Here is a 12,508-nt window from a genome sequence, read left to right as displayed (position 1 = left end):
TAATCAATGACATTTTTTACTCAAGCAATTGTTAAAACTTACAAATATTACATGATGTTAGTTATTGTTACTGATCACTGAAATGATTGACTTTTAATATTTATTTAAACTGCAAAATTTTAATGGTTTTGTGAATTTACATCTGTTTTTCAGATATTAAAAAAATTCTTTTCTTTGAACCTCAGAAATTCATTTTATGCTGTTTGTTACGTGTTTGCGAATACTTTGCATATTATTTGCATGCAAGTTGCAAATACTTTGCCATCACTTTGCGATTACTTTGCTATCACTTTGCGATTACTTTGCTATCACTTTGCCATTTATTTGCCAAAGTTTCAGCTGCGAATTGTAAATTGTTTGCGAAGTATTTGCATTCTGTGTGCGTTGTGTATATTTGCAAAAGCTTTGCGGAATAGTTGCACGTTTCGTTCCATTTCTACTCGTCTGCGGAATATATTCAGCAATCATGTGCTGCAACTGTTCTGCAAAGGTTATGGCAAATATTTGGCAAAGGTAAAAAGTATATTCTGCAAAGGCCCTGTTTTTGCATGGGAACGTAGCACTTAATTGTTAAATTTATAATCTATAATGTATTTATTATAAATATACAATGTATATCATTTATTCCTTTTACTCGTCTACCTTTAATGCGCCTTTTTTGTATAGAAACTGTTGTTATCTTCATCCGATATTTTCATGTTTTGATTTTAGTTTAGGCAGTGGCTAGAGAACCCGAATCGGTTCCGTAGACAGCGAACTTATTCGTCCGGAACCGGTTCTCTAAGCAAAATACCGTGCATAGGCTAGCAAACCGGAATTTTATTTCTATGCATAATGCTGCCGAAATCCATTTGTTGTTGTTTAAAACAGTTACACCCCTGACTGTTTAAAGCATAATTTAGAAGTGCAGTTTTGCAACTTTTAGTCAAAAAAGTTGAAAAAATATTCTCCATGGCCATAAAAACATTTAGTGTCGGGCCAAACATTTAGGGTAGGTCGGGATACAGGAAACGAACAATTTTTTTTTTTTATGCCTTATAAAATTGGCAGTGGCTAGAGAACCGGAATTGGTTCCCTAGACACGAACTTATTCGTCCAGAACCGTTCTCTAAGCAAAATACCGTGCATAGGCTAGGGAACCGGAATTTTATTTCTATGCATAATGCTGCCGAAATCCACTTTGTTACTTGGTAAGTGTCATGCATATTATTATCTTAATTAATTTTATCATGCCCTTGCATTTATCTGCGTTTACTGTCTCCAAAAGTGTACTCGCCGCATATATACCGTGTCTGCCGTATTGGAATGATATAAACTAGTACGAATGAATGCGTGAAAACTACTTTGCAGTTTTTAAATGTTATTAAATTTTGCTTTAAACTTGTACTATGTACTATAGATGAACAAATTAATTTAATTGCCCTTAAAACTTCATACAGATTCTTTGATCACTTTAAATACTTGTTTGTAACACCTCTGTATCATTATGTAGATAATGTAGTATACTCACAGCGCATGCTTATATTTTATACACACCCAGTTTGGGATGTTGCTTCAGTAGTTGTTAAGGCGCACTCATATAATAAACATATACTTATAGTAAGAATACTGTGTTGGTCACTCTTTACAATAAGACATTGTGTCAGAAAATTAACGATTTCAATACATCCACATTTGTCAGGATTATTAACAATCATTGTGCATATAGTGCATATAGTGTATCGGATTTAAATAATGGATTTAACCGGTGTACCGACGCCTACAATGGACTGGGACAGTCCGAATTTGTTGGAAACATTCAAAACCTTTAGAGGTCACGCGGAATTGATATTCCAGGGTCCGTTAAAGGGGAAAGATGAACCAGTACAAATTACATACTTGCTCCTATGGATGGGACAAACAGGAAGAGAAATTTATTAAACTTTAATGTTGACAGCTGATCAGAAAAAATCAGTAAAAGCTACCGCCGACGCATTTGAAAAACACGTTCAGCCGAAATCAAACCCAGTATTTGCGCGGTTCAAGTTTAATAATGAAGTGCAAGGTGAAGATACCATGGAACAATTCATCACATGACTTAAGATACTTGCAAATGACTGTTCTTATGGCGAAGCATACAAGGAAGATTTGATTAGAGACCGAATCGTGTTCGGTGTGAAGTCGCCCAAAATTAGAGAGAAGCTTTTGACAGTAGGTGAGAAACTAACCTTGGCGAAAGCTGTTGACATATGTCAAACTGTAGAATATGCACAAGAGCAAATGAATAACATGCAAGAACCGTCTTCTATTAACTTTGTACGTAAAACTACTCACAAAAACGAGGAATCGAAAAAACGAGATATAAAGTGCAAAGGCGGGTCATGGAAATTAACGGAAAACAAGCCCGATGTCATGCACAGATTGTGCCAAAACTGTGGTCAATCCCATGGGGACAAACAGTGTAAGGCGAAGGGAGTGCAATGCCGAAACTGTAAACAATGGAATCACTACGCGAGGGTGTGCAGGAGTAAACGTGTCAATGAAGTGAGGGCTGATGATTCATCTGAGGATATTTACATTGATACAGTAATTAGTGCTGTAGACAAGATGTGCAATCAGGCATTTGTGGATATTAAAACTGGACCTCTTGGGAAACAAATTTCTTTCAAGATAGACACTGGCGCACAGGTGAATATTTTACCTCATTTTGCATTGCAACAATTAGATGTAAAAACCACACTCTGTTCCTCTGTAACGAAGCTCACAGGTTATAATGGCAACCCTTTAGTATGTCTAGGTTCCATTACCCTGCAGTGTACCCATGAACCTTCTGCACAGACCAAGTATGTAGAATTTCATGTAGTAGACACCCAGTCACCACCCTTGTTTGGTTTCCAGATTTCCATAGATTTTGGCCTAGTTAAACTCGCACATGCTGTCACTTCCAATTATGTATCCTCCCGGCTTAACAAAACAACAGTGCTGAATGAATATTCCCAGGTTTTTAAGGGCACTCGCTCTATTCCAGGGCAATGTTCTATTTATCTGAAACATGATGCTAAACCTGTGGTTCATCCTCCACGTAAGATTCCTATTGCATTACGAGATAAATGCAAGAAGGAGCTAGATAAGATGGAAAAATTGGGGGTCATTACATAAGTAAGTGAGCCTACTGAGTGGGTCAATTCAATGGTGACAGTACAGAAAAAGTCAGGTGACTTGCAAATAGTACTTGATCCGGGTGACTTGAACAGAAACATTCAACGTCCTTATCATCCGACGAAAACTCTGGATGACATACTTCCCCAGCTAAACGGTGCTACATTTTTTACAAAATTAGATGCTAGGTCAGGTTACTGGGCCATGCATTTGACAGAGAAGTCTTCCATGTTGACTACATTCAATACCGTATTTGGGAGGTACAGGTATCTGAGGCTTCCAATGGGTATTTCGTCTGCCATGGATCTGTTCCAAAAGAATATAGACGAAATATTTGAGGGTCTCCCAGGGGTAGCTGCCATAGTAGACAATATTTTAGTATATGGCAAAACAAGGGAGGAGCATGATGCGAATTTGACAGCAGTGCTCCAAAGGTCACTAGAACAAGGTATACGCCTTAATCCAGACAAGCTGGAGGTTGGGCAGTCCCATATTAGTTATTTCGGTCATGTGATATCTAAACAAGGTCTTAGCCCAGATCCAGACAAGGGGTCTGCAATTCGAGAAATGCCTATCCCGGAAAATAGGTCACAACTCGAAACGGTACTTGGCATGAGTCAGTATCTCGCTAGATATGCACCTAGACCAGGGTTGTCAATAAGAACCGGCCGCCGGCCAAAATGGACGGTTCAAATGGCATTTGGGCCAGTTCAAATTCGCAAAAAAAAAAAAATAAACAAGAGGACCATGATGGTCCTGAATCGCTCACCTGTTCCCACATGACCCAGTTTTGAGTATGACGTTGTTTTTTCTATTATTCGACATAGTGACCTAGTTTTTGAGCTCATGTGACCCAGTTTTGAATTTGATCTAGATATCATCAAGATAAAAATTCTGCCTAATTTTCATGAAGATCCATTGAAAACTATGGCCTCTAGAGAGGTCACAAGGTTTTTCTATTATTTGACCTATTGACCTAGTTTTCGAAGGTACGTGACCCTGTTTTGAATTTGACCTAGATATCATCAAGGTAAACATTCTCACTAACTTTCATGAAGATCTCATGAAAAATATGGCCTCTAGAGAGGTCACAAGGTTTTTCTATTTTTATACCTACTGGCCTAGTTTTTGACCGCATGTGACCCAGTTTCGAAACTGACCTAGATATCATCAAGGTGAACATTCTGACCAATTTTCATGAAGATCTATTGAAAAATATGGCCTCTAGAGAGGTCAAAAGATTTTTCTAATTTTAGACCTACTGACCTAGTTTTTGACCGCAGTTGTCCCAGTTTAAAACTTGACTAGATATCGTCAAGGTGAACATTCAGACCAACTTTCATACAGATCCCATGAAAAGTATGGCCTCTAGAGGATCACAAGGTTTTTTTATTATTTGACCTACTGACCTAGTTTTTGAAGGCACGTGACCCAGTTTCAAACTTGACCTAGATATCATCAAGATGAACATTCTGACCAATTTTCATGAAGATCCATTCAAGGGTATGGCCTCTACAGAGGTCACAAAGTTTTTCTATTTTAAGACCTACTGACCTAGTTTTTGATCTCAGTTGACCCAGTTTCAAACCTAACCTATATATCATCAAGATAAACATTCAGACCAACTTTCATACACATCCCATGAAAAATATGGCCTCTAGAGAGGTCACAAGGTTTTTTCATTATTTGACTTACTGACCTACTTTTTGACGGCATGTGACCCAGTTTCAAAACTGACCTAGATATCATCAAGATGAACATTCTGACCAATTTTTATGAAGATCCATTCACAAGTATGGCCTCTAGAGAGGTCACAAGGTTTTTCTATTTTTAGACCTACTGACCTAGTTTTTGACCGCACGTGACCCAGTTTCGAACTTGACCTAGATATCATCAAGATGAACATTCAGACCAACTTTCATACAGATCCCATGAAAAATATGGCCTTTAGAGAGGTCACAAGGTTTTTCTATTATTTGACCTACTGACCTAGTTTTTGAAGGCACGTGACCCAGTTTCTAAATTGACCTAGATATCATCAAGATGAACATTCTGACCAATTTTCATGAAGATCTTGTGTAATATATGGCCTCTAGAGAGGTCACAAGGTTTTTCTATTTTTAGACCTACTGACCTAGTTTTTGACCGCACGTGACCCAGTTTCAAACTTGATCTAGATATCATCAAGGTGAACATTCTGACCAATTTTCATAAAGACCCCATGAAAAATGTGGCCTCTAGAGTGGTCACAAGGTTTTTCTATTATTTGACCTACTGACCTAGTTTTTGAAGGCACGTAACCCAGTTTCGAACTTGACCTAGATATCATCAAGATGAATGTTCTGACCAATTTTCATGAAGATCTTGTGAAATATATGGCCTCTAGAGAGGTCACAAGGTTTTTCTATTTTTAGACCTACTGACCTAGTTTTTGACCGCACGTGACCCAGTTTCGAACTTGACCTAGATATTATCAAGGTGAACATTCTGACCAATTTTCATAAAGACCCCATGAAAAATGTGACCTCTAGAGTGGTCACAAGCAAAAGTTTACGCACGGACGCACACACGGACGGACGACGGACGACGGACGCTGCGCGATCACAAAAGCTCACCTTGTCACTTTGTGACAGGTGAGCTAAAAAAAATAAAAAAAATAAAAATAAATAAAAACGGGCCTAAAAACCTTAACCCGCCGACCAATTGATATTACCCGCGGTCGTTTCCGTTCATAATGAATATACAGCGTGTCATCACGGGCGATGTTCATTGAATCTTAATTGCAGAGGTGTATTTCATACACTGCCACTTGCCTGTCGATCTTTGACTTGAGACTCAATGAGTTAAAACATGCGATAAACCAATGACAGCTTTGGATGTACATGTAGAACACGTGACGTATTTTATCGGCATAACTATTTAAGCTCCGCCTTTACAAATGATGATATACAAACATCATAACTGACGAAATCCAAGCTAACGTCAAAGCGATGAAAATCATGTTTCCCGGACTGAATTAATATTAGAGATATACATGAAAAAATATTCATCAGTTATCGTAGTGTCCAAGTTATATTTTGTAGCAAGAACTTCAGAAAGAAAGAGTGATGGGACATCCGCGATAATTTCCAAGAATTTTGAAATCATGAGTGACGGTCCCGATTTAAAAGAAAAGACAACAAAAAACAAAAGAAAGAAATTATCCGCAAGCTCCTTTATATTTAATAATCCAACATCGCTTATAACTAATCTGTAAACAACAATTTTCGTATATTTTCACACCTATTTACCCCTGTGGAGTGCTGTTTATAACAAAGCCAGGTGTTGATTTTAATGTGTGACAACTGAGACAGATATTTTTAAAAATTTCTATAAAAAATTATTCATCACAATCAAATTTAGATCAGAAAATATATTGGCTTTTACCTTTTTTTTGTAAGTTTTTGAAATCTTAAGTACAGCAGTTGTCGCGGTATCAGCCGGCCGATTTTTGATAAATATTTCTCTTAAATCATTTTAATAAGAGGAAATGTCAGGTAAATTTTTTTTATCAGATACTGTCAAATGCTGTTAAACTGTCTTTGCACCATCATAATTTGTCAAACACATCATTTAAAGTGGAGATTTGGTCAATGTCTATGAAAGTGTAACAGTATCTGGACATGCAATTTTGGATATCTGGATTTTGATCAATAAAAAATCGAGGCTAGGGGTTTTGGATACGGATAGGTGGGGATGAGAATCAAACAGTTAATATTCTATGCCTAAACTTGTATTATTTCTAACTCTGTACATTTTGTTTTGATGGTTCTATTATTAAGAGAGACAGTCACCTTATCACATATACTGTTCAAGTAATCACAGAACACAGATAGACTACATACTCTACCGCAAGAGTTTCCGCAAATCAGTTCAAAATGTGAAGGTCATCCCAATTGAGGAATGCGTCCAACAACATAACCTGGTTGTTTGTGACTTCACAGTCAGCATCCCCACAGCTAAAAAGCACAAATTCATTCCACGTATCCATACCTGGAAGCTTAGGGATCAAGCCGTGGCAAATGAATTCCATGCTACCTTCAAGGACAAAGTAACTGATGATGCAAACATGGATTCTGTTGGTTCTGTGGAAGATGTGTAGGCAAGATTCAAAAACCCACTTCTTGAAACAGCCTCTGAAGTGTGTGGTCTTTCTAAAAACCACAGGTGGAAAAGGGAAACCTGGTGGTGGGACGATAGGGTTGAAGATGCAGTCAAGGCGAAGCGGGTTAGCTTTAAGACATATAAAGCTCTGGTTAAAGCAGGCAACAAAACCGAGGCAACAAAGGCTAAGGCTGCCTACAATGAGGCCAAGCGGGCAGCAAAACATGCAGTTTGGCAGGCAATTTAGTCAGAAAGCTGAGAAGGAGCAGTTTGCTTACATCTCTCCGAATGATAGCAGCATCTTTAAGCTTGCAAAACAAATGGACAGGACAAATCTGGATGTTGTGGGTGAAAAGTGTGTAAGGAATGATGCGGGAGAACTATCTCTGAATGATGAGGACAAGATGAAGGCCTGGGTTGAACACTATGCTAGACTTCTGAATGTTGAGTTTGAGTGGCCGAGTGACCTACTTCCTAAGGTTGATCCAGTGGAGGGCCCACCCCCACCTGTCACCATGGATATTATCCGCAAGGCTCTCAGCAAGATGAAGTGTGGCAAAGCTGCAGGCCCCTCAGGCATCATAGCTGAGATGTTGAAGGCTGCAGGTGAGGAGGGCATAGATATGTTAAGAAAACTGGCGGAAGTTGTCTTTAGTAGTGGTGTGATCCCCAAGGATTGGCAAGAGAGCTACATCCTGAACCTCTACAAGGGTAAAGGTGGTGCCCTCGACCAAGGTAATTATCGAGGCCTTAAGATCACCGACCAGGTTATGAAGTTACTGGAGCGTGTGTTGGACAGTTTCATCCGTGGTATGGTGGACATTGACTCTATGCAGTTTGGCTTTGTGCCAGGCTGAGGTACAACAGATGCTATCTTCATCCTACGCCAGCTACAGGAGAAGTACATAGCTGCAAACAAGCCACTTTATATCGCGGTTGTCGACTTGGAGAAGGCCTTCGATGGTGTACCAAGGAAAGTCCTTTGGTGGGCGCTGAGGAGTCTGGGTGTTGAGGAATGGGCTGTTCGTGTCATTCAGGGTTTGTACGCGGATGTAAGAAGCTGTGTGCGTCAACGGGCAGTACAGCGAGGAGTTCGGAGTCGAGGTTGGAGTTCATCAGGGATCTGTCCTAAGTCCTCTACTTTTCATCCTCATACTGGAGGCTCTGTCACGCAAGTTTATGATCTCTGGCTCTGGTCTGGATCTTCTGCGAGACTCCGGTGCTTTTCCTTGCGCGGTCTGTCGGAGTGGTGTTGGGGTAAACTCCATTGAATGTTCCAAGTGCAGACATTGGGTTCACAAGAAGTGCAGTGGCATCATAGGAAGACTGAGCGTCAATCCATCATACGTATGTCCTAGATGCTGTGGCCAGGCAAGGCCAATTGATGGTAGACCAGTCACTCAAGTAGATGTGGATGGTACTCTGTTTGACGTGGAAGCCAGTTTCTGCTATCTTGGCGACATGCTGTGTGCTGGTGGAGGCTGTGAAATTGCCATCATTTCCAGATGTTGTACTGCCTGGGGAAAGTTCAAGAAACACCTGCCAATTCTGACTTCCAAGCATGTATCCCTCAAGACTCGTGGAAAAGTGTTCAATGCCTGTGTCCGTTCTGCCCTACTGCACGGTAGTGAAACGTGGGCGCCTTCTGCTCCAGATTTACAGCGACTCCGTTGAAACGACAGGTCAATGATCCGATGGATCTGTGGCATCAAACCCAATGATGACGTACCCATAGCAGCACTGTACGCAAAGCTGGGGTTACAGGAGGTGACAGAGGCTATTCGCACCAGACTCCTGAGGTGGTATGGCCATGTCATTCATGCATCCTCATGCATCAACTCAATCTTGAGTATGTCCATACCAAACTCCAAAGGACGTGGGAGACCTAGAAAGACCTGGTTAGAATGCGTCAAGGGGGACTTGAAAGCTTACAACCTTGACAGCTTTGACCCACATGACAGAGAAGCATGGAGACTGGGTGTTAAACAATCTAGCCACCTGCTGCCTACCCTAGTTACTGGGACACCCGCAGCAGTTGACAAATAAACACAGGATATGATGATGATGATGATGATGAACAGTGACATTTTTTTGTCATGCCAAATTGTAAAAATTCATCTGGGGAATCTTGTTCCCCACAAAAGAAATATGAGTACAGGATTAATTCTCAGTAGAATTTTGAATTTAGATATACAGTAGTGCAATAACTATTTGATTTTGCAAAGAAGTACAACAAAGAGTTGAAGTATGGTGTAAAGTTAGATATTAGCATTTCAAAACTTGAAAAATGCATTCATGAACATGTAAACTCACTTTTATTGTTATCTCCAAATTTACCAGGTGTGCTCATAAAAATGTGAAAATATGGGTATATTGTATTTAAAAATGCAGTGGAAAAGATGTTCTTAAATGCTTTCAAATGCCCCAGAATGCAGGAAATGAAGTGCTGGATTTCAAAATTTTCCGGGGGAGCATGCCTCCGGACACCCCTAGCTGGCCGCATACTGTTCTGTTTCAGCTTCTTCAACAAAAACTTATTGACAACCCTGTTAGGCTATCTGAGGTCATTTTGCCCTTACGAGAATTATTGGCAAAAGATGTAGAATTTCTCTGGGGTGAATCACAGCAGCAATCTTATGATCAGATGACTGATATCATAACACAAGCTCCTGTCCTTGCTTTCTATGACCCGGTCAAACCCTTAGAGTTGCAAACCGACGCAAGTACATGTAGGTAAGGAATTGGGGCCACACTCCTTCAAGAAGGTAGACCTATAGGTTATGCCAGTAAAAGTCTTACGCCAAGCCAAATGAACTATGCTATGATTGAGTTAGAGTGTCTTGGACTGGTATTTGGCTTGAAGAAATTCCACCAGTGGGTATATGGGAAGAAAGTCAAAGTAGTTACAGACCACTTACCATTGATAGCTATATGTAAGAAACCCTTATTTGCTGCACCTGTTAGGTTACAGCGGCTGCTCTTAAGCATTTCACAGTATGATATAGATGTCACTTATAGGCAGGGAACTCAGATTCCTTTACCAGATACTTTGTCTAGATTCCCGGTCAAGGATACAGATCCGTCCTTGACAGAAACTGTAGAAGTCCAAGTTAATATGGTCAAAAGAAGCTTACCAGTAAGTGACCGGAAATTGCAAGAAATCAAGGTCAATACTGACTGGGACGAACAACTTTTGTCTCTGAAGCAAGTCATTATTGAAGGTTGGCCTGATGAAAGAAATCACTGCAAGTCAGAACTGCTTGATTTCTGGAATTATAGGGATGAGCTTACCGTCATTGATGGGGTAATCATGAAGGGTCACAAAATTGTTATTCCTAAATCCCTAAGGGCAGACTTGTTGTCAAAACTACATTCTTCAAGTCATATGGGAATAGAGAAAACAATAAGTAGAGCAAGTGATATTGTTTTCTGGCCTAGAATCACCCAGGAAATTAAAGATCTCGTTCTGAAATGTCCTGTATGTTTGCAACACAGAGACTCAAACCAGAAAGAACCGCTTGTCTACACCCAAGTTCCAGAATACCCATGGCAGGTAGTTGGCACAGACCTATTTGAGTTCAATGGCAAAGACTTTTTGATAGTTGCTGACCATTATTCACATTACTTTGAGGTCAAAGAGCTGCCTAACTGTAGAAGTTCTACAGTTATAAGTAGGCTCAAGGGCATATTTGCTAGATTTGGCATACCAGAAATTGTAGTATCTGATAATGGGCCATGCTATGCATCTCATGAGTTTGCAAACTTTGCAAAGCTCTGGGATTTTACACACAAGACCACAAGTCCTTACCACAGCTCCAGTAATGGTTTTGCGGAAGCGTACATGAAAGAAAATTTGCAAGCGCATTTTCACGAAGGTCAGAGCATCAGGCACCGACCCAATGATAGGAATACAAGAATATAGGGTTACAAAACTTAAAATAGGTTTTTCACCCAGTGAAATCGTGTTCCAACGTCAAATTAGGTCAGTGTTGCCAGTTGCTAAGTCACAATTACTTCCCCGGCAAATCTCACACAAGGTCATTCGTGAGAAATTGTCAGCAAACAAGGAAAGAGAGAAAGTGTATTATGATATGACAGCCAAGCATTTACCACCATTAGAAATAGGAGATTCGGCACGAATTCAGCAAGCAAATAAAAATTGGAGTCCTGCAGTAGTAGTGCAAAAACATCATGATAGGTCCTACTCTGTTAAAACACCTGACGGTAACACATATCGTCGCAATAGGAGGCATTTGTTACAAACCAATGAATCAAAAGAGTGCATACCTGATGTTGACATGCAAAATGTGGAAAATAACAACCTTTCGGCGCCTCAAGAAAATTCTGACTGTATTTCACAATTCTCTGATAAAAACAATAAAAGGTCAGATAGTGAAGCAAGTGAAAAAACATATATGAGTAAATCTGGCAGGGCAGTTAAACCTCCGACAAGATTAACTGAAACAATGTAATATGATAACATAAGATAGCGGAACACGCGTGCTATGTAAACAGTGAACAGTGATAATTAAGTGTTGATAGCAAAAATATGCCATTCATGGAGAAACAGACTTTATGAAAGAAATTTTACGTTATAGTAATTTTGGAGTATTTTGATTTATTTTATTTTAGCTTTCAGAAATTGTGTTTCTTGTTCTTTGCCAAAAGGGCAGATGTATCATTATGTAGATAACGTAGTATACTCACAGCGCATGCATATATTTTATACACACCCAGTTTGGGATGTTGCTTCAGTAGCTGTTAAGGTGCACTCATATAATAAACATATACTTATAGTAAGAATACTGTGTTGGTCATTCTTTACAATAAGACAACCTCGGCATTTCACGTTCAAAGATATGTAATCAATACTAATTAACAGAAATTACTTAATTTGTTTTAATCGTTTCTTTTATTGTCTTATCGCCTCAGTCACAATCAAATGCATACTTTTTAGGTGCTCCATGTTATACACCCAAATTTAAAAGTGCATGTTTATATATTCTGTCTTTAGCACTTCAGGAGTTACATATCACTACCCAGTTGCAGGTAAAACTACTATCAGGTAGCTGATGTACATATAAAACAAACGCCATGCTGTCCAATAACAGAAAAAAGGCCAAAATTCAGCGTTATATTGTTTCACCTTAAAAAATGTGCTTTTTGTCTTTTCATTTTAATTAAAACCTGAACCAGCAAGACCTTTTTGTGTTGTTTGGTTTACAGG

The 12,508-nt window shown here is 39.4% G+C and overlaps 3 protein-coding genes across 3 annotated transcripts in view; 2 read left to right on the top strand and 1 right to left on the bottom strand.

The window, feature by feature from the left end:
• The window catches only part of LOC123533771 (Fanconi anemia group M protein-like), a 35,170-nt gene extending 34,029 nt beyond the window's left edge, over window positions 1-1,141 (bottom strand). Inside the window, exon 1 of the mRNA XM_053518813.1 lies at window positions 643-1,141. The gene's annotated coding sequence lies outside the window, so the exon portion shown is untranslated. The remainder of the gene's footprint in view (window positions 1-642) is intronic.
• A 6,130-nt stretch (window positions 1,142-7,271) lies between these two features.
• Window positions 7,272-8,138, top strand: LOC128547046 (uncharacterized). Its single transcript, XM_053518690.1, has one exon. The coding sequence runs from the start codon at window positions 7,272-7,274 to the stop codon at window positions 8,136-8,138; it is 867 nt and encodes a 288-aa protein (XP_053374665.1).
• Window positions 8,139-10,090: 1,952 nt separating this feature from the next.
• LOC128547030 (uncharacterized protein K02A2.6-like) lies at window positions 10,091-11,203 on the top strand. Its single transcript, XM_053518623.1, has one exon. The coding sequence runs from the start codon at window positions 10,091-10,093 to the stop codon at window positions 11,201-11,203; it is 1,113 nt and encodes a 370-aa protein (XP_053374598.1).
• Window positions 11,204-12,508: the final 1,305 nt, after the last annotated feature.

The sequence above is a fragment of the Mercenaria mercenaria genome, chromosome 1 (genome assembly GCF_021730395.1).
Source record: "Mercenaria mercenaria strain notata chromosome 1, MADL_Memer_1, whole genome shotgun sequence".
In the NCBI taxonomy this organism is placed as follows: Eukaryota; Metazoa; Mollusca; class Bivalvia; order Venerida; family Veneridae; genus Mercenaria; species Mercenaria mercenaria.
Note: the sequence above shows the minus strand (reverse complement) of the source record. Positions and strands in the feature narration are given on the sequence as shown.

Excerpts from the sequence above, each read along its gene's own strand:
- LOC128547046 (XM_053518690.1), top strand. The coding sequence starts at position 7,272 with ATGTGTAGGCAAGATTCAAAAACCCACTTCTTGAAACAGCCTCTGAAG.
- LOC128547030 (XM_053518623.1), top strand. The coding sequence starts at position 10,091 with ATGAACTATGCTATGATTGAGTTAGAGTGTCTTGGACTGGTATTTGGC.